We start from the raw sequence: 25,227 nt of genomic DNA, 5'->3' as shown, positions 1-25,227 counted from the left end.
ATTTTCTGCTTGACCCAGAGGCCCATGCGCAGCTCGCAGGCTTTTGTTCTGCACAAGATCAGGCTTTCGTGGTGCTTTCCTCGGAGCCTGGGAGGCTTCAGTCTCGTACTGAGGGGCAGGGCGGCCCCTGCAGCGGGAAGTCCCCGCTTCTCCGCCACCAGGCTTGCGCCTACCCGCAGCTGGAGGAGGAAGAAGTGGGCGGGCCTGGCGCCATCTCTTCCCATCCCCGGGCGCGCCCGCCTCTCGGAGTCCGGGAACTCCTCCCAGGACCGGAGTACTTATCCCACGGGCGCTGGACCTCGCTCACAAGCACCGGCCCCCGCTATCCTCTCTGTGCTAAGTCCCTATACGAAGAGGACCACAGGTGCGGGCATGGCGCTGTGGCTGGTGCACAACGGGCAGAAGCTGTTGCTCTGGGGCTTGTGGAGCGCCGTCTCCCTGGCGGGCGCCACCCTAATCCTGTACTTCTTGAATTTGGGGGCGAGCCACGCACAGAAATGGTTTAAGATGAGGTCGATTCCGACCGTCTCAGGCGCCTACCCGGTGGTGGGACACTTGCTGGAGCTGAAGCTGGGCTCAAGAGGTAAGGGACCGCGTCCGGGCTGGCTGCATCCTTCCGCCCCGAGGGCGGGTGGGTTCCCTGCCCTCGCGGCCCCGTCCAGCAAGGGAGTCAGAGGCGCGCGGCTGGAGCTTCTCGCCGGCTTTCTCATCACCTGGATCACCAGGGACTGAGCTTCTGGCTGCTAAGAGAGAGGCCACTGTCTCGCTGCCGCCCCCCGCCCCCCGCGAATGGATTTCCAGTTTTCCCTTTGACACCTAACACAGTTGCTAGTGCCCTGCGTTCCGTATAAACTTTTTCTTTATCTATACTGTAGAATGCAGTATTTCGGAACTCCTGTCATGCTTTTTCTCTTCTCCTTTCCCCACTCCAAGTTGCTCCCACCTCAAAACACTCCTTTCTTCTGTCTTTGCGGTTAAAGCGCTCGCGTTCTCTCTCCCTCTCTCTGTCTCTCTGTCTCTGTCTCTCTCTCTCTCTCTCTCTCTCTCTCTCTCTCTCTCTCTCTCCTCTAAAAATAAGGGACTAGAAATTCACTGACTCCCCTCTCCTCTCTCCAGAAATCACAAGACTCGACCACAACTTTCATTCCTTTTTGGCCTTCGTATTTTAGCCAGTTTACATAAAATAGTAAATTGTGATGAAAGGGCCCTTCCAGAAACCCATACAGCAAGTTTCGAAAGTCTTATGTATTCAAGAGTGAATTGTTTTTTATTGAAATTATCTTTTGAAGAGATAAATTTATAGTGTGTTTTGTTGAGGGGGAAAAACCCACTTTAAGTTAGAAAGCTCTCAGAAGTTCCTGATATTAGCAGTCCCTGCAAAGAGAGGGTGAATTAGATTTTAGGACTTCATTTGCATGGACATATTAACAGAGATACTCAAATCTGAAAATTCAGATTTTCCCAAAATGACATATTTTGAAATGAGCCAGGATCAGAACCCAATTCCCTCTCAGATTGTAAATGGTAATTTTAGAGGCTGAACAAACTCCAAAGCTTGAATGATTTTTTTCTTTTCCATGTCTCTTTCACCAAATAAAAATAATGCTGTTAATTCAACTTCACAAAAATATGATGAAACGTCATGGGAGAGTGACCAAACTATTGAAAATGTTTCTGGCAGAAGAAATCCAAGTAAACTTTTCACCTACCAACATCAGTGTGACAAATATTATAAGTGATGCAACAATACAGTTAGATGTATGACCAATACATTTGTAAAAATCATCTTGGCTAATACTAAAAGCAGAGCTAAACTTCCCTTCAACCTTAAGGCTTTATAGTAGTAAAAATAATTTTGTAGAAATATAGGGCCTCCCCAGCCTTTTCCACCTGACCCCTAACAAGAAACAATTTACTTAAGAAATCTCATCAGATTCTTTGGTGAATTTTTCTAAGAATTGAAATCTCTAGTGAATAAGACCTGTTTCAAAAACAAACTGAATCTAGAGGACTATCAAAAGTAATTCTCCTTTTACTTTCTAAGTGAAGAGAATGACAATATACTATCTTTTACAAAGGGACTTTTTAATCCATCAGCAAGTACTGGCATCAGACAAACCTTCACTCAGCTTCCATCTTTGCAACCAAGTTGTTTGAAAAGTTATTTAAAACTCTCTAAAGGTTTTTTTACCCTTTACTTGTAAAAGTAACTATATTACAAGTTGTTTTAAGGATTAAATTTAACGCATGTGTTACTAGATCACCATCTAGAACTTGGTTAGGGTAAGTTCTTTCATTGTCAATCAGGCATTTATTAACACCCTGCTTTGTGCCAAGCATTGAGCTCAGCAAACCTGGGGATATCAGAACATTCTAAAATATATTTTCTGTTCTCAGTAACATTGTTTCTTATATAAGAGGGTGTGGCTTTCATTTTGTGGTTACTGTCCAAATTCTGGCCTCAGTAATCTCACCTGGAGTACTGCAGTTGACATCCAGCTAGCCTCCTCAATGCCAGTGTCTTGCTTTCCCAGTTCTTAGGTCAATGCCTATGTTCTGCAGTTGCTCCCTGCTACAGGATCTGAAACCTTCAAACCAAAGATTTAGACCTCCCTCTCTCCTCTGTCAAGCCATACCAAGGCAGACAGTATATTAGTATGACACGTGATATTTTTTTTTGACACATGATATTTCGGTACTATTGATCTGACCTACCCTTTATTTCATAGCAGTTTAGCCAACCGTTTTGACTGTAAGACATTTTGAAATAGTGCGGTGTAATGGTTAAGACTGCGCATTCTGGGTCTGGATGCCTTGGGTACAAAGCCAGGTTCCACCATTTATTAGCTCTGTGATATTGGCCAAGTTACTTAACCGTGCACAATTTCCCAGTTGTTTAATGACTGTCATAATGTGCTTCTCATCTAACTGGTGAGGCATAAAAGCCATTAGGCATCTAAAACCCTCGACACTAATGTGTGTATAATTACTTGCCACAGAAAATAAATATGACATAATGAATGTTAGCTATTTTAGGATAATTATTATTAGGTTTTTACGTGCCAAAGTGTGCAAACATCCTTTAAAAAACAATTACTATTTATTCAGTATCATATGCAAGAGGCATTCCTAAGCCTTGACTCATCTCCCACTGCACTTTGAGCAGCTTGCCCAGAAGGCCAGAGATGGGTGAAGATAAGGGATGAATAAGGAGCAGGGATGAACTGACATGTTGACATGTGCACATTTATTGGCACTGAAAGAAGCTGAAAGTTAATTTTTTTTTTTTTTTATGCCATGTCAATTTGTCTCTGGTGCCAAATTCCATGTTAAAACATCCCTGTCAAAATTTCAAGAGTTATATTAGTAGCCTCACAATGAGGTCGGAATTAGTTTTGTTGCTGGCAATTAGGCATTCCTCTTGACTGGAAGAAGACCTGGGTACCCTTCCAGCTAGTCTGCTCCTCCTCATCTTTCCTTACCTTGCTTTTGCTGTACAGTGTAATGATGTTTCTGTCTAATTTCCTAACATGTAGTCAATTACCCAGCTAAGACTCCAGTCTTTCCTTGATATTGTGTTGTTTGCCTTGGGCTCTCTTTAACCTTTTCTCTGAGGTCTGGGCCCTATGCCCTAATTCTTTAGTCCACTGCCTACTATCCTGTGTTTCAACCCAGGTGCCACACTCCTATATGGTAGTCCCTGACTGAGTATTTTGTCATTGTTTGACCTGTGATGCAAAGCTGCATTCCCCAGCCTTGCATCACAGGACCTCACGGATATCAACACAGAAAGTGTTGACTCCTAAGTTTTTCTCATTGTTTCAATGTTTTAGTTGGGATTGATGGTCACCATTTCTCTACACCCAACACTAGTCCCCATCAGAAACTTTCAGTTATTTCCTAGAGCCTATAGATGACAACCAAACTTCCATAGCCATCCAGCAGTCCAGTCTCACCTACCAATGTGATCGTCTCCAATTCTATGCTTTGGCTGAAGCTACGGGGAATTTTCAGAACTCTGCTTCTGCTCTGGTATTTCTGCTGCTTGGTTTACATTCTCTTCCCTCATCCTAACTTCCCTTTTTTCTGCCTACAAAAAGCCAACTTATTCTTTTACTATTTATTCTTAAATGCCATCTCTTTCATGAAATTTCTCCAGTCCTCTCAGTGAAAATCAATTACACTTCAGAATTAAACTTCCTTTCTAACACCCCATTTCATTTCATCCAGTATTGTGCTCAGTTACAGAAGTAACCATCTCTCACGATTATAAATTCCTTGAGAGTAGGGAGCGGGTCCTTTGGAGGTGCATGTTCCTTGCTTGTGTAATGCATGTGTGAACATATTGTATTTTGCAGGGAGACTTAAGGTACTTCCATCATATTCATTCTCATTTCTGGACACGTCATAGGAAACCGATTTGATGGACTACCAAATTTCCCTATCTAGTCCCTATATTGTCCACAATGTGCTCAGTAATTCTTTTTAGCTCAATGATTCTTTCTTTTATTCACTATCACAGTTCTTCCACATTTTTGTCACATTTTCAACCCAAATTCTATCACCTGAACTCTTAAGTTATAAGCTTCTTTCCTATATCAAAGAAAATATAGACAGGAGCCAATTATTATATATTTGTGTGTATGTGTTCTCCTACTAACAAAATATTTTTTTAATCTTCCTCCAACTTCTTACTCTCCAGGTACAGAAAAGGAAAATTCCCCTCTTCTTTTAAAACTTTTTTTTATTTAAATAATTTCAGAACCATAAAAAAATTATAAAATAGTACAGAGTTCAAATATACCATGTACCCGGTCTCCTCTAATGGTGACATTTTACACAATTATTATGATTATCAAAACTAGAACATAAATATTTGTACAGTGTTCCAACAAAACTATAACCGTTATTTAAATTTTGTAACTTTTTCCAGTAATGTTCTTTTCCTGTTTCAGGACTCAATCAAGGATCTCACTTGACATTCGGTAGTTGTGTTTCCTTGCGTTATATTCTCCAATATTAGTCTTCTCTAATCTGTGATCATTTATCAGTCTTTTCATGTCCATCATGATCTTTACACTTTCACTGAGTATTGGTCAGGTATTTTGTAGAAGGTCTCTCAGTTTGGATTTGTCTGTCATTTTTTCATAATTGGTTGAGGTTATGCATTTTTGGCAAGAATACTATAGAAATGATGTTGAAAGCTTTTCCTTTAAGATCAGGAATAAGACAAGGATGCCCACTCTCACCGCTTTTAGTCAACGTAGTATGAGAAGTCCTAGCAGAGCATTTAGGCAAGAAAAAGAAATAAAAGCCATCCAAATTGGAAAGGAAGAGGTAAAACTCACCATTTGCAGAATTTGCAGAGGACGTGATTGGGTATGAAGAAAACCCCAAAGACGCCACCAAAAAAAACTGTTAGAGCTAGTAAACAAATTCAATACAGTTGCAAGATATAAAATCAATGTACAAAAATCAGGTGCATTTCTTTATGGTAATGATGAACTATCAAGAAGAAGAATTCAGAAAACAGTCCCATTTACAACTGAATCAAAAAGAATAAACTACCCAGGAATAAATTTAATCAAGGAGGTAAAAGACCTGTACACCAAAAGCTATAGGACGTTGATGAAAGAAATTGAAGACACAAATAAATGGAAAGATAGAAAGAATTAACTTTGTTAAAATGTCCATATTACCAAAAACAATTTTCAGATTCAGTGCAATCCCCATCAAAATTCCAATAGCATTTTTCACACACCACAAAAATGAACAAATAATCCTAAAATGTTTATGGAACCACAAAAAAACCTGAACAGCCAAAGCAATCTTAAGAAGAGCAAAGCTGGAGACGTCATAATTCCTAATTTTAAACTATATTACAAAGCTGTAGTAAGGAAAACAATATGGTAATAGCATAAAAAACATACACGTTGATCAGTGGAACAGAATTGAGATCCCAGAAATAAACACTTGCAAATATGGTCAATTAATTTATGACAAAGGAGGCAAGAATATACAATGAGTAAAATTCCATTCTGTATATGTACCATGTCTTCTTTATCCAATCATCTATTGATGGACACTTAGGTTGCTTCCATATCTTGGCTATTGCAAATAATGCTGCAAAAAGCTGACGGGCACCTATATCATTTTGAATTAGTGTTTTCATATTCTTCAGATAAATATCCAGAAGAAAATATGCTGGGGTCATATGGTCATTCTATTCTCGATTGTTTGAGAAACATCAATTACTGTTTTAGAGAGAGTGGAAAGGAAGCATCTATTAACAAGGGATGATAGGCAGGACAGGTTTTCCTTCTTATAATACGGTAGCCTGAGGCAAGGCCCAGAAAATTTTAACAGTCTCAATATTCTTGGGAAAGGCACATGATAAAGCTCACTACAAGCATCCCCATTGTTTGGCATTTCACAGTTAATCAGGTCATTTCATATGTTAACTCACTCATAATTAAATTAAATTAAATTGCCTTTGTAATTTATTCATTAAATCATTTAATAGGGGCCACGTGGTTTACCTTTAAGATGTGAGAGGCCTGGAAGATACTAAGCGAGTCACCCAAAAGTAAAAAAGTAAAGAACCTAAAAGACACAATAAGAAACTTGTTTAAAATTAAATATTTTCTCCCAGAATTTTTTCAGCAGATAATTAGCTACACTGAAGAATTCCGACACCTGCCAATAATGAAACTCTGGTTCGGGCCATTGCCAGTAGTGGTCATCTATAACGCAGAAGTCGTGGAGGTGAGTCTGTGATAAATGTGGTCAATATTTCACTGTAATTTAATGGTTTGAGAATCTCAGAATAAACTTAATGGATATGTCCTTATATTTAATTGAATTTGGTACATCAAGCATTCCATTAAATATTTTAGTCTATGTAGGTGCTATTTAATGCTTTCCAGATGTAGTCTGAATTCTGAGGAAAGTGGCAGCCTCTAGATATCTATTCACATTTGTTATCAGGTCCCAATATATTTGTTCTTTTATGGAAAGTCTGCAGAAGGATATAGTTTTATAGAAAACTATATAGTAGTTTTATAGAAAACTATATAGTAGATTCCATCAGGTGAGCACATGTTATCTACCCCATAGTATTTTAAGGTTCTCAAAATATAAGACTAATAAAATATGAGTACTTCAGGATGCTCAGAATCTCATTTATATCCATTATGCATTTATTATTTCAAGTTAATTTTCCTAAAACAAAATGCTAATCTGATATCGATAGGGCACATGTTGTTAATCTATGTTATTTAAATTGCTCCTCAAAAAGATTTTATACTTTTTACTTATTTTTATAACATTGGGGAAATTATCTCGTGGTTTGACATGAAAGGGATTTGGGTCAGGGAGCAAAAAATGAGATAAACAGACGTCTTTTTAGAACAAAATAAACTTAAAACAGCATTTTCTAGGAAATTGTGCTGGGATCTGTCTCTCTTAGTTATTGTAGTGCATATGTTAGAGTTTCTCTAGTACCACACTGCAAAATCCTGGTCCAGAGTAAATAGTGAGAGGGCCAAACATGGGATTTTAGCCACTGCCAACTTAGTATAAGTAAGCTTGGTATATGTAGCTAGAGATCAGACCAGAGTAGAAAACTCAAGCCAGAAGCCTGGTAAGCATTTTATGGTTAGTCCTATGTGTTCACCCCTTCTACTTCACTTTGATTCCAGGTTAACCAATAACTCCCATGGCTTCCAATGTTACTTATATTCTGGAGACACTCACATGTGTATAGTGTGATCCTTTATCCTGAGCTTCATGCATGCTTTCAGACCATGGCAACTTGAATGCGTCCATGTCAACACACAAGAAAATAAACTTGTGGTTTCCATCTTCGTAGAAATGATCATCCTTGGATTTACTTTCCCCCTCTCCAAACACCTCTCCCCCTAAGTAAATGATTCCACTTGGTTCCAAATTTATGGCAGGAGTCAGGGAATTTTGGACATTGTCCTTTCTCTCAACTCCATTTAGTCCCCAAGACTGAACAACAGTTAAATATTCAAAACTCTTAATGGAATTTCTTCGAGGCACAGGAATGAAAATGAATTACAGAGAAATACAGTTAGGAAATGTTGCTTTAACAATTAGCGTTGTTCTAGCTAGGTATTCTTATAATTAAAATTGTTTTGATGTCTACATATCTGTTATTTTTTCTCTCTTTTAAAGACAATTTTATCAAATTCAAAGCAAATCGACAAATCCTATTTTTATAAGTTCCTAGAACCATGGCTTGGCTTAGGACTTCTTACAAGGTATAGTGATGTAAATTTGTAAAACTCTCTTGTGGGTAACTTTTTATATCGGGAATTGATAAAAGGTAGTCTTCCTATAGCAAGACTGTTATTGGTTAGCAGGGAGAAGCTGGAAGGAAAGGTTAGGTAAAAATGGGCCTTTGATAGGCAGGAATCCTGGATGTATAGTAATCTCCAACCACAGTACTCAATAATGATGATCACCAATGTTCCAAGAAGGATTAGAAGGTTCTGATGTATAAATGGAGTAAAGCAAATGAGAGTGTGGAGCAGGGAAATCTTGAAAATTAAATGAAAAAGGCAGTAAGACTCAAAGAAGTATGTAGAGCGCGGTAACCTCAGTCCTTGAGCTGAGATGCAGAAATAGGACTTCATCGACTGAGACAGAGAAAGGCAGGATCTTTGTGGGAACTTTGGAGAATTAGAAGATAGTAGAGATCAAAATAGACTCATGGAGCACATTGATCTTCTGAGGACTAAGATATCGATAGAGAGGGGGAAAAGTAATTCTAATTTTTATAAATTCAGAACTTAGAAATTTAGACAAATTTAAAAATTTTTCAATTCTTATGAATGCTCTTTTAAATATTTGTAATACAGAACAATATTGGAAAATATTCACAGTCTGTAACTATATATGAATCTTTCTTTGTCATTCTGACCAAAGCATTTGAGAATCTGTAGATTAAGTTGTTGCAGGAGATTTTTGTTGTCTTGACTATACTTTGTTTTGTATGTTGCTTTCCTTTTATTTGTAACCATGTATTTCTAGTACTGGAAACAAATGGCGCTCTAGGAGAAAAATGATAACACCCACTTTCCATTTTACAATTCTGGAGGATTTCTTAGATGTCATGAATGAACATGCAAATACATTGGTTAAGAAGTTTGAAAAACATGTTGACCAAGAAGCATTTAACTGCTTTTTATACATCGCCCTTTGTACCTTAGATATAATCTGTGGTAAGTCTCATCAATGTGTTTAAAAAACTATGGTGTAAAGATAAAATGGCCTAAATAGAAAACAACATTCCATTGGAAAGGAAATGAAGTGATTAGAAAGAATATTGGACTCTTCCGGGTGGTCCTACTGCCGAGTTAGCTGCCTAAGCAACAGCAGCCACCATTAGTTAGGGCTCTGAGCAGAACAGTCACAGAGCCAACATGCCAGAAAGGTCACAGCAAAGAAGGGGCAAGAACAGAGAGCAGGAGAAGCAAAAGGTACAAGTGTGAAAAGGGGGAAAGAACAATTCTCAGATATACAAGAACTTATGTCTTTTTTCCAGTGTTTGCCACTGGAAAATAAACACAAGGTATGTGCAAGAATTTAATAGTTGCTTCTCACCTGTATTTTACAGAAACAGCTATGGGCAAGAATATCGATGCTCAAAATAATAATGATTCCAAGTATGTCCATGCAGTTTGTAGGTAAATGAAGTGCTTTTAATTATTTTCAAATTGTCATTGATAGGGCTTTAAAAAATATATTGCTATTAATTTTTTGTCTGTGTTGTATCTTTTTCATTGTTTCAAAATGAAATATTATACTAAAAATCAACCTAATCATTTAAGCATGTATTCAACAGTGGAGGAATAGTTGTATAAATTATGGCACAGCCAGATTACACAGTAATTTTAAATGATTATTTTATAATATATTCAAAGATTACATTGTGATGCTGTGATAAAAGAAAAAAAATTTTAGTATGATAACCACTAGGTATAAAAAAATTATTCATAGAAAGAAAAAATGATAAGATGCTATACCAGAATATTAGCTGTGATTATTATTGTTTTGTGTATGTGCTTCTCTTTTTTGTCTTTTGTTATTTACTCTCCTTTTTCACATTTCCTGTACTGATTATGTATTATTTTTTACTAGAAATAATCATTTTTACTTTAAAGAATTGCTTAAAATTATTCAGCTATTCAGAGGCAGAGCCAGGATTTGTTTGGATATATTCTATCTTTAAATCCACTGCTCATTTTGCTTTACCTTAACAAATATTTCTTTAGCATCTATATGATCTGCCACTCATTGCACAAGGTACTGACTAATTTTATAGTGTCCCACAAAACAGAATGACAGGAGACACAGCATTGAAACAAATAAATCTAAACTTATAAATTATAATAATTGCTTAGAAAGAAAAAATTAAGTTGATATTGGAGAGGAAAACAGGGATATGTCCCACAGATTGAGTGACTAGTAAAGGCCTCTCTGAAGAATTGGCCTCTAAGTTGGTCACAAAGGAGATGACGTAGAGGTCTTTCTGCTCTATCACTATAAACGATGAAGGACGTACTTAGGACAGATATGTGACAGATGGGCATTTAATGACCACTTTTCTGTCAAAGAAGACAACCAGTTGTTTTCTGTTACTCTAGAGGAGTGAACAAGCAAATGAGGGGACATTAAAAAGAAGGAGATTTCATCTCACCCTGTGGTATAAGAGCTATAGGCAGCTGAGGAGGTCTGGAGCTCTTCCTGGAGAAACAAGCAGAGATCAGATGACCATCTACCTAGGATGTTTTATAACGGATTTGTCGTTCTTCTAAGGAACCCATTCAATTTTTAGGCTTTGTTGATCGTGTAATAACCCATGCCTTCATTGTTGAGCATAAAGCATGATACTCTTAGTAGCCTTTAAGAGAAATCATCATCATTGCCAGATATTATTCTCACTGAGACCAGGCACCAAATAGATGCACAAGCAAAACACTTTTTTGATGTATCAGCTGATGTATTTTTATTCTATTTACAGCCTAAGCGATACAATACATCAAAGAATGAAGTCACCCTGGCTCTGGTTTGACTTTTCATTTCTTATGTTTAAAAAAGGATGGGAACACAGAAGAAGCCTACAGATTGTACATAATTTTACTAAAACTGTAAGTTCTTGACTTTTTTTATTGTGGTAAAAGCTACATAACATAAAATTTATCATGATAGCCATTTTAAATGTACCATTCAGTGGCATTAAATGTAGTAACAATGTTTTGTATGCATACTACAACCTACTACTATAAGTGTTACAAGTTCATGATTTCTATGTTCTGTTACCATACCCAAGTGTGGAAACATTAGGCCTGTGTCTCCTAAAATAAAAGTTGAATTGAATAATAATGGGAAAAGGTAGGTGGTATGATTACAATTAAATAAGGTTTCAAAGACTATACTTTCAAGGATCATTTCTGTAGTTCATTACTAAATTAGATATTCATTCACCAAGTATTAATTAAGCACTTGTTAAGGTGGCAAAGGCTATACCAAGTGTTAGAAATATAGTAATGAATGTTCCCTACCCTAAAAGAGGTTAGTCTAGTAAGGGAGGTTGCCTATAAACAAATAGTTACAAAATGTCACATGAGCTATGATTTTTATAAAAACAAACAGGGTGCTATGTTAAAGAAAAAAAAAAAACAATAAAGTCAGGATCTATGTTATTAAGAGTCTTCTGGAAAATGTTTGAATTAGGCAGTAGTTTTCAAAAGCAAAGGGCATTTACAGCAGTAACTTAACTTGGAAAAGATAAAAATTAACTAGATATTACTATTTAATTTTCAATAGCAAGGAGATAGTAATGTTTTAAATGTAAGATGTCAGTCTTTGTGTTAAAGAATTATTTGTGAAAAAGCAAAATTTAATTGAAAATATACATCAAATTATAATTTACATGTGCTGATAAAGTGCCTTATTTACTCTGCTGTAAATTTTGGTTTAAAATATATTAGAATTGCTTCCTTATGGTTAGCTACTGCCTGCCATCAAGTGGTCACTGAGTCAGTAGATGTCAGACGAAAGAGATGTTGGATTGAATTGCCGGCAGTGGGGTATAATGTAACCACCTGGCAGTGGGAGAATGATGAACAGTTTGTATAATCACACTTTTCCTCAAATGTCATGTATCAATACAAATATCAATAATTAATGAATTACAAATCGAATGGACAATATTATTCATTTAATAATTATTGAATATTACTTACTGAGTGCTAGGCAATAAGGATTCCACCGAGAATAAAAAAAAATGATGGTTTGACCTCAAATAACTTTGAGATCCATTCTTTCAAACCACCTAGGAGCAGGTTTGATTAATTGCCTAATAGGTTGAAATGTATAACCAAATTAAGCTTATGGGCTTTAATTCTTTTATTCACTCAGTAAATATCTAATAAACATTCTTAAAATGCCAAGCAGTGTTCTAAAGGTTGAAAATATATCAAAAGACAGAGACAAATTTGTTGGTCTGTGGGTGATATATTCAATTTTGGAGGAGAGAGACACTAACTAGCAAATACAATAATGTCAGGTGGTAATGTTGTGGCAGCCAGCCCCCGAAAGACACACGGACCACAAGAACTCAGTGAGTGAGTTACAGGAAGCACTCTTTATTCAGCCAGCTGGGTCTGCCAGGGGTACACAGACCCCAAATTAAGCAGCCCAGAAATGTAGAGATACAGGGTTTTTAAGCCCAAAATCTCATTCTTCATTCTGTCTAACCACAAAGGACTATCTTTCTTCTATTCACTACCTGTCAACTCACAGGTCAGGTGCATAAGCAGGATTACAGAAGCAGAAAGCTTATTTAGAATGTTATGTTTCTATAATCAAAGGCCTATGTTCCCATAATGATAGTCAAACAGTAATTTCCAGTAACAGTCCATTTTTCAGCCACCACAGTAAGAGAAATGGAAAAAAGTAAAGTAGACTTAAGAAGAGAGTGAGTGCTAGGAACTAGGGTGGGTAGCAGTGATGGAGGAAGATCTTTCTGATAGTGTGACAATGAGCAGAGGCCTGAAAGAAAGGAGGGAGCCAGCCACGCTGACGTCTGAGGAAAGAGCATTCTAGACAGAAGGAACAGCAAGCATACAGAATGATTCTCTTCTCCAATACAGCACGTAATTAGAGTGATCTAATTACATAATGATTACATAATGAAAGATTACATAATGATTGCATTCTTTCCACCAACTAAACTTTTTCTCTTAGCTCGTTCAAATCTCTAGGGCACTATTTAGTAGGCTATTACTCTGTTATTATGTTGGAAAGACTGCAAAAATAGCCCTTGGTAATTATAAATTTGTCTGACATTAAATTTATTTTTAAAAGTCTTATCAAATAATGCTCTAAAGATGTTAACAGGAAACTTCACTGTATTTTCACAAAAGCCTAAGTTATTGTTGACTTAGAAAGAACAGGAAAGATTTTGGAAAAAATCAATGAACCTAGTATATTTTCTAAGAAAATGTATTATTAGGCAATATGAAATTCCAAATATAAGCATGTGATTATTTAAATCATATAGGTCATTGCTGACAGAACCAATGAAATAAAGAAAACGGAAGAATTTAAAAGTGAAGACAAGAACACTTCCCTCTCTAAAAAGAAACGCAGGGCTTTTCTTGACTTGCTTTTAAGTGTGACTGATGATGAAGGGAACAAGCTAAATCATAACGATATTCAAGAAGAAGTGGACACTTTCATGTTCGAGGTATTTTTGTATCATCCTGTTAATTTCAGGTGTCATTGAACAAATTCCAGTTTTTAAAAAATCTTTCATGTTTTTTAAAAGCCTAATCATATTTTAAAATAGCTTAATATGACTGAGGAAGAATCATTATATTATAATTAGAAATTATAACATTTAAGTACCAGATCAACTTCCTTCTTCCTCACAAGCTTTTGACTCCAGGTGGGTACAGAGGTAGATGCATATTTTTCTCAAGGAAAACTAAGGCCCGTCAGACTTTCCAAGCAGAAGAGCAGCCAGAAATTGCTCAGAGTTCTTTCTGTTGCTTCCTGTTTATCTCTGAACCAAGTCGGTTTCTTCACTACTTCCTTTTTGAAGTTCTAGATGTGAGCACTTAGCTATGGCTATGAGCTGCCCTAACTAAAGAAGATAATAAGAGCCCTCCAATAGAGAATGTAACCAGTTTGTGATTCTAAAGGGAGTTTTGGTCTTCAATTAAAAAAAAAAAGGGAGTTTTTTGCAAAGATAATTCTCACTATGTTAAATATCAAAAAGAGCAAATTTTTCAACATGTAGATTGCCAAATAAAGAAATGGTTTTTAAAAGCACCATGGGGTGATATCTTGGAAGTGGGGAAAAGAGAAAGGCATCAGTATTTTTTGATGGCCCACTGCATGCTAAACATTGCGTTTGCTAAACCTAGAGCCCTCTGAATGCAGTGCTGATGCAGGAGCCTTTTCCCTGGGGTGCGAGTGGGAGGGTGAGGCTCTGTAGTAGCGAGCTGTGTGAAGGGCCTGCACACGTGACTTCTGGCTCTGCGCTGACCACTGTATAAGATTGTCCAGCTAGTGCAGAGCTCTCTCACAATTTCCCCATGTGTAGAATAGACAGGTGGACTAGATCAGTGGTTTTAAATTTATTTTTAAGCAGAGCATTGTATCGAAAAGAAACTTTGTACAGAAAATGGATATCTAATTAGCTGAAAAGTGGAGCGGTATTAAGCATGTGGGCTCTGGGGTCAAATCCCAGCTCTAACCTGTAGTAGAGGTATGACCTCGGGCACCTGCTCTAGCCTTTCTGGGCTTCCGCGTCCTCATCATTATAGTGCGAGCCTCACAGAATAGTTATGAGGATTAGATTAATGATTTCTAAAGTGCAACAAGAATCATGCCTAGCACATAGAAAGCATGCAGCAGATATTGGCTATTATTCGATTTTGAAGTGGAGAGACCTTCTTACATCTCCACCCTGCATGCACACATGCACATATATACACACATGCATACACATGCATGCGCTCGCAGATACACACACATATACATACACACATGTGCATATGCACATGCATATCCATCTCCCACTAACAACCTCTCACTCTCATGAAAACAACCAGACTAATGGTCTCTTTCTTTCAGCTCTAGCTAGAATTCTAAATTTCTTCTTTCTCACATCAAATAGGAGGCCCACGTACAACATTGTGACCTCCTTCATAAGGTCGATACAGGCCGTTGCTGCCATGCCTTTCATGCCCCAGGTTTTTGCGCCTGCCCAGTTCCGCCAGGGGCTTCTGCCAACTCCGTGCTTTATGTTTGACTGTCTTCGGGTAGCAGACAGAATGAAACGGGAAGTTCAGCAGCTTCTCCTACATGTTTGGGTCAGGCTTCCACTGATAAATTCAAGAAAAGCTATTTAGCAAGAGCACTTCCCTCTGTGACTTGACTAAACAACTTAGTGAAATTGGCCAGTTCTTGTCTGGAGTTCAGAGTCATTTCTGTAAAGGAGCTGTGAGTGTGAGAAAATGCAAGGACACACCAATATCAGAGACTTATAAACTATCTATATTTTTTAAATTGCATAACAATCCTCAACAGTTCAACTTAGGAACTTTTTTATAAAACAAGTGCTTCGGAGATTCCTGCCCAGAGAATGAAATATTACAATGATCACTTGTGTCACATAGGAAAATAAAAATGTAAAATCTTCCATAGAGGAGATCATTTGTTGTTTCTTTCTTTTTCCCTAAAAGTCTTGTTCATAAGAGCTATAATAATATTATTAGTTTTCCAAATATATTTTTTTCCTAAAGAACTTACCATTTTTGAATGTGGAAATTTCCTGGTGAGACGAAGAAAGAAAATAAGGGACTAAAATACTGAATTAGCAGAGAATAAAGTTATCCAGGCTGTCAACATTAGTATTGGAGCTGGAGTCTCCTTACCCCAGGTCCCCCACATTTCCTGAAGGGAAGATGTGGGCTCTGCTTTGTCATCGGACACTCCAAGGGGTCCATTCTTGCCTCTGCCTCCCGTTAGACTGTCTTGCCTTGGGAAAGTCATTTAGCTTCTTTCCAGGTCTCAGTTTTTAATCTCTAAATGTGAATAGTGGTATCAAGTATTCCATGCAGATTTCGTGAAAAATAATTGAGTTAGTTTCTGCAAAGTGTTTAGTATTTTGCCTAACACTCAACAAAGATTAATTGAGGCTATTTATCAACTTCTCGACTATTGCTCAGAACCACACATACACTCCCTGGCTTCCAGCAATGAAAGGTAAAGCCTACTTTAGAAATGAGAGAAAGGAAAGTAGTACAGATCTGGCAGGTTGACTCAGGAAAGTCAGGCATTTTTTCCCTTAAAGACAGTCTAGTGAATGTAGTTCTCTTAGAATGCCTCTTCTTAGCCCAACTCAGCCATTTCTCGCCAAATATGTAACTCAGTGTAGCATCGAAATGTCTCTCTAAGCAGAGGCCTCCACTTTGAAGGATTTGTTTTATTTGTTTATCACCAAGGTGAAATAGTATACAAAATTAATTTGTTGTGTTCCAGGGTTACATCATAACTGTCAAATCTAGAGACAGCTCAAAATAGATTTAGCATTCTTAATCTTAATAGAACTCTGGTTTTTAAACTATTTATTTCTCACGTTTGTAGGGCCATGATACAACTGCAGCTGCAATAAACTGGTCCTTGTATCTATTGGGTTCTTATCCAGAAGTCCAGAAAAAATTGGACAACGAACTGGACGAAGTGTTTGGTATGTTTTATTCTTTCACTGGTTACACTATGGGTCCCAAGTCCAATGAAGTGAATATCATTTTTGCCCTTTAAGGATGTGCAATAGGACCTGTTCTAAGAACACTGGAATAAACAGGAAGGCTTCCATATGGGATCTTCTCCAGAACCAGTCTCTTATGCAAGGCCTCATCTGTTCATTTACAGGCATTTGTGCATTGCCTGGCATGTGACAGCACTGGGCTAGGTGCTAGGGATACACAGATAAATGTTGTGTCTTCAAGGATCTCGCTGCTTAATAGATGAAAGCAAGTCCTGGTCGTGTGCTTGAATGTTATGAAGAAGGTGCTAGGAGAGCAGAGAAGAACAGGTGAAGCTAGTTGAGGGGTTGAGGAAACTGGTTTCATGTAGGATCACTTCCGCCCACAAACTAGAGAAAAGATGGGTCAAGCTGATAGGACAGAAATTTCTACTATGCAACTAGCAATCTGTAGGTAAGGAGATCTAGGCTGATACCAATAGGGATGTTATCAGAGTCTCCAGTTTGCTCTCTTTCTTTCACATTTACCATCATGGTTTTTGTTCTCTTGATTATTGTTCCAGGTGTCATGTTTATCTTTAAGGCAAGAAGAAAGGGGAGGAGGGATTGGAGGACATATTAGTTTTCTGTGGCTGCTGTAACAAATTTTACAAACTGGGTGGCTTTAAACAACGGAAATTTATTCTCACAGTTCTGGTCACCAGAAATTCAAAATTAGTATCTCTGAGCTGAGTTAATGTGTTGTCAGGGCTGTAGCCCTTCTGGAGGCCTTAGGGGAGAATCCATCCCTGGTCACCTGTAGTCACTGCCAGCATTCTTTGGCTTATTGCCACATCCTCAAATCTCTGTCTCTACCTTCACATCATCTTCTCTTCTGTGTGTGTGTGTGTGTGTGTGTGTGTGTGTGTGTGTGTGTGTAAAATCTCCCTCTGCCTCTCTCTTGTAAAGATATTTGTGATGGCATTCAGGACCAACCTGGATAATCCAGGATAATACCCCCATTTTAAGATCCTTAATTTAATAAAATCTTCAAAGATATCTTTTCCCAAGTAAGGTAGCAGTTATAGGGATTTAGACCTGATATATTTGCAAGCCTACCACAGAGGAGCTATGCATTGTGTCATTGATTTTATCTTTTGTTTAATCACATGTCATCTGGCTTCCCACAGCTGGAAGGAGAAAAGAAAGAAACAGGTTAGGTTGGTCAACCAACATAGTTGTATCATGTATTTTTATCCAGAAAAGAAGTGAAGAAGGAAAAGTAAAAAAAAAAAAAAAAAAGGAGAAGGAAGGTGTTTCAGAAAGAAGGGAACCGGATGAGTGACGGCAGGGTGGACAAGTTGAGAGGACAGTAGTAAATAGTGAGGGACAGGTAGAATTCAGAACATTTTGTAGAACATATTGGGAGATGAAGTTGAAAAAGTAATTTCATGTTCAGATTGCGTGAGGACTAGAATTTCGTATAAAGACGGAACACTGTGTTGTCAAATGGAGACAATCTAAACTTCTTGACTCTGTTTCTTTCATTTTATTTTTATCAATTTTAATTTCTCTCAGATTGCCTCTGGTGGGCAAATTTGGTATTCTGAAAACTCAGTTCTTTTGAAATATGTTCACATGTTTGTATCCTCTTAAATTTCTAGCTCATCTAACATGCTTTTTCATCTCACATAATTAGTAACACCATTGTTATTAGAATCTTTATTCTGCTGCTTCTCATATTTTTTGCTAATTATGCATCACTTTTCTTCTACTCCTAGTATTAGTTTTAAAATTTTTTGAGCAACCGATTTTTAGATGTTGAGATACAAATGTTAATTCCTCTTGTGATTTTTTTTTACTGAAGTAAACTTCACATAACATACAATTAATCTTTGTGTGTGTGTATGTGTGTGTGCATTTAGTTTTATCATAACAAAGCAACTTGTATACTTTTAATGTTTAAAATGGAACATCATTTTTTTCTTTCCAGTAAGACAAAATGAAAATTTAAGAATAAATGGGAACAAAATTATAATGGCAATTCTAAATAAGATTCTATAGATTCACCATTCTCCCCATGTGTGGCAGATCTCAAGTCACTATTAAGAGAGAATTTGATTTTAAAAGTGTCATCTTAAACTGCAGGGATGTCCATTAACATCACAATTAAACATACCAAAGGAGGATAATTGTCAAAATGCCCACTTTCCCCTTCCAGACATGTCAAATTCACCTTTTACTGCCTCTATAAAACCATTTTTTCAATTAAAAAAAAATTTTTTTATGCAAGAGAAAGTAGACAAATACATGTTGGTAAATGTTAACTGTACATATTCACATAGACACACTGTAATCTCTGAGCCGAATATATAGAGAAAGAAGGAAAAAGCGAGAATTCTATGTACTACCACACAGGGGCCGAGTACCCCTTAGCCTCCAGCAGAGCTAACAGAACAGAAAGTTGTTTTTGTTTTTTGTTTTATTCCCCACAGAGCATTGTGGTATTGATTCCGTAAAGTTTTTGTTGAGACAGGAAGGAAGAAAAATGAATGTGGAACATAAAGGGGTAGAGATTCTTTCCCCATTGTATTTGTTCAAGGTATTTTGCCCCAAAATAAGTTGAGAACCAGGGTGCAAAGGAGAGAAAAGAGACTTCAAGAGCAAAGTGACTTAACCTAAGAGCTGGGACAGGGGTGAAGGGAGACTCCCAGGGACGGAAAAAAATTTAAAAGATAAGATTGGAATACATCGGGGTTCTTTATTTTTCTCCTTCATCCTCCTCTCCTTCCTCTCCCTCATCATCACCTTCATCCCCTTTATCTTATTCACTTCTTCATCAATACCTTTTAGTCCTCCTGCTCCTTTTTCTCCTTCTCTTTCCTCCTCCTCATCATCTTTTTCTTCTCTTTCCCCTTATTCATCATTCATGTCAAGAACCAAGTAGTACTATATTGGATTTTGCCAAGTATCATCTTTGATGACGTCTCCCAACTCATCTGCATTGCTTCAGAATGGCCATAACCCAGGGAGAGAAGCTCTCTTGTTCCTCATGCCACCTCTTCCGACTGGCTTTATTCTGCATTTCAGTTGAATATTTTATCAAATTCTTTCCAGATTTCCACACTGATTTCAGTGGATTTTTAGGATGGGTCACCACTCTCAGTTAGATAATGACATTCTTTCGAGAGAAGTTTATTTTCAAAGGAAAGGTCTTCATCAAAATGAATATCTGTTCTGTGGCTTAATTTAGTATCTTCGAATTCTGTCACTTCAACTCCGGTGCCTTTTCATCCCCGTCTCCAAGCAGTGTGGGCTTAGGGATGGATGACAAATCTTGTTACCCCATAATTTTGGATTTTGACGGTCAATTCCAACCTCTTCTGAAAAAATGATTGATGGTCCTAAAAAAATAATAGTATACAATTCTTCCTGCACTCTTTGTATCTAACGGATCATTAGTGGATTTCAAAGCTGACCACTCACAGCATCAAGTGAGGGAGATTCTCAGCAGGAAAGTGTGCAGAATGAATCCTTATGAATAACATCTCTAGGTATGTCTAAAAAGTAAAATCACTATTGTCAGAAATTTTTTTAAATGGTTGATGGAATTTGATATATTTCTGTTCTGCCTTCAAAATCTCTTCACTGATTTGTTCGTTAAATCAGTCTATTTCAATTTGTACCAATATGTTCAATTGTTTCTTGCTGTACTTTTTCTCTCTTTGGAAAATCCAAAGAGGTGGATGTCTCCTCCAGCCTGGAGGCAGGACGCAGTCTTGGTTTCTTTTTTCAGGTGGAGACAAAGGGCATTTGAGGGCCACACTATGGAGAAAGTCTAAGAATCTGTCCCAAGAGAGGATGCTCTTCTGGAAGAAGCCCTGAGAACTCAAAATTAACCATTGTGAAGTGTACAATTTACCACATTCACAATGCTGTGCAACTGTCACCTCCATCTAATTCTAAAACATTTTGGTTCCCCAAAAAAGAAACTCTGTACAATTCACCAGCCGCTACCCATTGCCTCTCCCCCGAGCCCCTGGCAACACCTAATTTACTACTCTACTTCCTATAATCTGAATCGTAACCTGTTGTGTCTAGTGTCCTTTACTTAGCATATTGTCTCGTTTTATTTCGATTATCTATAACATTAGAAATTCCCCTTTAGCTGTAGGTATTTAACATTCAGTGTATTGGTTAATGTATTCCTTTTTTTATATCCTATCCCCCAAGCCCAAATAGTGCTTTCATTTATTTTATTTATTTCATTTATTTACTTTAATCAGGGAAGTCTGATCGTCCTGCCACTTCAGAAGACCTGAAGAAACTTAAATATCTGGACTGTGTTATTAAGGAGACCCTTCGTCTTTTTCCTTCTGTCCCTTTAATTGCCCGTAGTCTTAATGAAGATTGTGAAATTGGTAAGAATTCTATAGTTAAAGTGGGAGGGAGCATGGATTTTTAAATGTCTGTCTTGCTCCATTTTCATGGCATACTGACTACTTCTTGACAGCGGGTTTCAACATTGCGAAAGGCTCTCAAGTGATCATCATTTCCTATGCACTGCATAGAGACCTACGACACTTTCCAGATCCTGAGGAATTCCAGCCAGAGCGATTCTTTCCCGAGAATATGAAAGGACGCCATCCATACTCATATGTGCCCTTCTCTGCTGGACCTAGAAACTGTATAGGTTTGTATACATCAGGTCATTGGTTTAACCTTTCAGGCCCACAATAATTTCGTTGAGAGGTAGCGTACCATATACAAGCCTTTTAAAAAACTAGTTGTTTTTATTTTTTTCTCCACTTTACTATACATTATTGATTTAAAATATGACTGTCATTAAGTATATTAGTTTCCTGGGGCTGTCGTAACAAAGTACCACAGACTGGGTGGCTTAAACAACAGAAAGTTATTTTCTCACAATTCTGGAGGCTATGAGTCTAAGATCAAGGTGTCAGCAGGGCTGGTTTCTTCTGAGGCTTCTTCTTGGCTTACAGATGGCTATCTTCTCCCTGTGTCTCCACATAGTTTTTCCTCTGTGCGTACCTGTGTCCTGATCTCTTCTTTTTAGAAGGATATCAGTCAGATTGGATTAGAGTCCACATACATGACTTCATTTTAATTTAATCACCCCTTAAAAAGCTCCGTCTTCAAATGCAGTCACATTCTGAGGTACCAGGCGTTAGGACTTCTGCATATGAATATTGGGTAACACAATTCAGCCCATAACAGAAAGCATAATAAGTTTCATGATAGAGTTTAAAAATGTTGTAGATTTTGGATTAAAGTAGAATATACTTTAATAGTAGAAAGCTTATTTATAATAATTAGTTATATTTAACCTAATTTCTGTGTTTATTGCTTTTAAGAATTTTTTTTTTCAAAACCTAAACAAAGAATGTTAACCATAGAGCCAAAAAAAGTACTTAAACAATATCAGTGCACATCACTTTGCATTGCAACACTTTTGGCGTTAGTATCTCTATCATTTTATCACTTATGTAAATGCAGGCATTGGTAAAATGTAAATGCAGGCATTGGTAAAATGAGACCAGATTTAAATGGATAAATGTGAAGTATATTTGGTAACTCCGTGGTGAATTACATGTGTCAGTGCTGAGCCGATCAAGAAGGGAAGGGTTTTGATGGTGAGACGCCCAGTTGAAAGAACGCACGAGGGGCCGACATGAGATGAAATGTCAGGTGCCAACTTCATTGCTGGAATGCTTCTGCGCTAGGCTCCATATACGTCAGAGCACAACAGTGGCATTCTGCCACACATGTGTGCTGCAACAAGCTGAATCATGCTTACACGAGCTGGGCGTCGGTGCCCTACTACACCAATGTAACATTCTAAATCCAGAGTCTTATTCCTAGCCATGAGCCTGGATCACAGCCAGACCTGGGACCCACAACATTAAAGGCCAAATAAAAAATATTCTAAAGTACTGACTCTCATGCTTCAACAAGCCTGAGGGTGAGAGTGGGGGCGGGGGGCGGGGGGGGGGGCTGCAAAAATACAGATTCCTGGCCCACCTCAGCTATTCACATGAGAGTGAGGAAGGACACTCAAGAATCTTCATTTTTTAACAAGTATCCCTAGTGATTCTGATCCTCCTGGGGCCTAAGGTGAAAAGGTTATATTGCTCTCTTCCTTTAACAGGACATGATCTTTCTCATCTTTCTTGCAATTGAGATAGACCTATAATTAAAGAGATGTTATTTACATTAATTTAAAGGTCAAAAATTTGCCATCATAGAAGAAAAGACCGTTCTTTCCTGCATCCTGAGGCGTTTTTGGGTAGAGTGCTCACAGGAAAGAGAAGACCTTGGTCTGATTGGAACGCTGATTCTTCGTCCAACTAATGGGATCTGGATCAAGCTGAAGAGGAGAAATGCTGATGAACCCTAACTATATTATAGACCTGTGCCCTTATCATAAATAACATCTTTCTGTAAATTTGCAGTTACGATTTATAGATTGTGAAGTTCAATACTCTTCGTTCCTGGACCCAATTTTTTCTTGACCCCTCTTACGTTGGGGTGAAGTTTACCGAAAAGAGAGTTTTTATATTTTCATTACCACCATAGTTCTTACCCCTGGTCTTGATCCCATAGTAGAATTAACTGATATCAGTACCCAAATAAGCATATAACATGTCTCTCAAGAGAGGGATCCATAAGCCAATTCAATTCAATTGACAAATGCAAAGAATATAATTTAATTGAAATATGCACATATACATATACATTTAATTTGAGAAGCATGCATAACTAAATACTTAGACTTAATGAACTTAAGTTTTTAAAATTATATCATTGACATCAGTTATGAGAATTATGATGATATTTTTCAGATTTTATCAACTAGTATAGATCATTTATAATTTGATTTAGAGGTTCTGTTCCTATTTCTCTTTTGACTATGCACTTACAGCCTTCATTTTACATAGCATCACAATAATTTTTATGTATCATATATTACTGGGAGAAATTCCTGTTAGTAATTCTCCAATCCCTCACAGTGCCTCTAAGGTTGATTAATGGTTTTGGAGGTAGAAGGACCTTAGAGTTTATCTAGTTATAGTTCTTCTAATTAGAAGTAAGAGAATAAGATCAATGAGAAGGTAAGTTTCTGTCCAAAGTCATGCTACTAGTAATAGGGCTGGAAAGAGATAGAGGTATACATTCTAAATCTACTTTCAATATGATACACTTCTACTACAATATGCTATTGCTTTATGAAACTCAGGCCTAAGTAAGTGTGTCATTAGAACACAGAGCTTCTGCCTCTGATTTTGGCATATTCTAAGTTCTTCCATCGTGAAGGAAAATAGAAGCCATTCTTTAGTAACTCAGTAACTTCTCTTCATTGAAATTAAACTTCCAGGAAATTTAATCCTCCAAAATGTACCTATCAAGCTGATAACTGATACACATTCTCTGAATTTTAACTCTCTTGAGAAGATCTCTGTTCCTCACTCATTGACTTTAAAACTCTTCTTTTAATGAGTATTTTAATAAGATTGTTTCTTTGGTTTTCTCAAAGCGATAGTAGATAAATTAAGAGGGTAGAATATATATTCTTCAATGGGTATCGAAAAAGGAAGTTACAAAACCATTTAAAAAGCACCCTGGGTGAGGGTATATAGGACAGGGCCAGCAGCTCTTACCCACTTTGCTATCCCAAAGAGCCCACGTATAGACAACTCAGCAGCTGAGGGGATGAGAAAAACTCAAGGATGTTTGTGATGGAATTGAAAAAAGAGTCTCATCGTATGGTTAGTTTTGCTACTTAGAAAGTGGATATGTAGAAAATCTCTTTTCCAGATGACTTTGAGTAATTGAAACTTTATTCATGGAAATTGGCATTATGCCTCTATTTTATGCACTTACATTTCAACCTTGCACCCCACCCTCCCTTTTAGTGACCCTACATTAAATGTGAAATTAAATTTAAGGTAAAACATTGCTTAATGTTAACCTTTTGGGCTACAATGTTCATTTAGTCTCAGAATAATTTGTTACTCACATTTTATTTGGAAATTCACTTTAACAGTGTCGGAGTTGGAATGGGGGAAATTATGTCATAATCTGTAGTATCAAAATGAAGATGCTGATTTCTTTTGATAATAAAATGATCAAATATCTATTTGTGTCCCTATATTCTGTTTTGTTCCTGCCTGAAAGAGGTGTCTTAAGAAAAATACATTTTAAACATTTTATTCTAAGAATTGTTGTCAATTTGAAATATAGATAACTTTAAAAGATAAATTAGGGGGTGACTGACTCATGAAGAGTAATAAAAGAAATAGTACATTTGAGTCAATGTTATCAGTGTCACTCAGACTTTCTAAAAATATTATCTTTGTGCTGTTATCATAGACTGATTTTGAGTCTCCCTGACTCTGAAAAGTGAACTAGAGGAGACA

At 37.3% G+C, this 25,227-nt stretch overlaps 1 protein-coding gene and 2 pseudogenes across 1 annotated transcript; 2 read left to right on the top strand and 1 right to left on the bottom strand.

Annotated features, from left to right (window-relative positions):
• LOC107510438 (cytochrome P450 4V2) lies at positions 1-24,945 on the top strand. The gene is made up of 11 exons (XM_016143931.2): positions 1-583; positions 6,653-6,765; positions 8,200-8,285; positions 9,058-9,248; positions 9,644-9,713; positions 11,051-11,177; positions 13,595-13,780; positions 16,690-16,792; positions 21,076-21,210; positions 21,303-21,482; positions 23,035-24,945. Exons 1-11 carry the CDS (start codon positions 25-27, stop codon positions 23,205-23,207), a joined length of 1,923 nt encoding a protein of 640 aa, XP_015999417.2. The 5' UTR covers positions 1-24; the 3' UTR covers positions 23,208-24,945.
• LOC118609452 lies at positions 11,456-11,562 on the top strand (annotated as a pseudogene).
• LOC107510429 lies at positions 19,551-20,745 on the bottom strand (annotated as a pseudogene).
• Positions 24,946-25,227: the final 282 nt, after the last annotated feature.

Source organism: Rousettus aegyptiacus, unplaced genomic scaffold (genome assembly GCF_014176215.1).
Source record: "Rousettus aegyptiacus isolate mRouAeg1 unplaced genomic scaffold, mRouAeg1.p scaffold_m13_p_11, whole genome shotgun sequence".
Lineage (NCBI taxonomy): Eukaryota > Metazoa > Chordata > Mammalia > Chiroptera > Pteropodidae > Rousettus > Rousettus aegyptiacus.
This window is presented reverse-complemented; position numbering and strand designations above follow the sequence as displayed.

What these genes read in the sequence shown, in the direction of transcription:
- LOC107510438 (XM_016143931.2), top strand. Translation starts at nt 25, where the DNA reads ATGCGCAGCTCGCAGGCTTTTGTTCTGCACAAGATCAGGCTTTCGTGG. An exon ending in TACCTTAGATATAATCTGTG is followed by an intron (nt 9,249 to 9,643) that starts GTAAGTCTCATC and finishes TGTATTTTACAG; the next exon opens with AAACAGCTATGGGCAAGAAT. An exon ending in TATGTCCATGCAGTTTGTAG is followed by an intron (nt 9,714 to 11,050) that starts GTAAATGAAGTG and finishes TTCTATTTACAG; the next exon opens with CCTAAGCGATACAATACATC.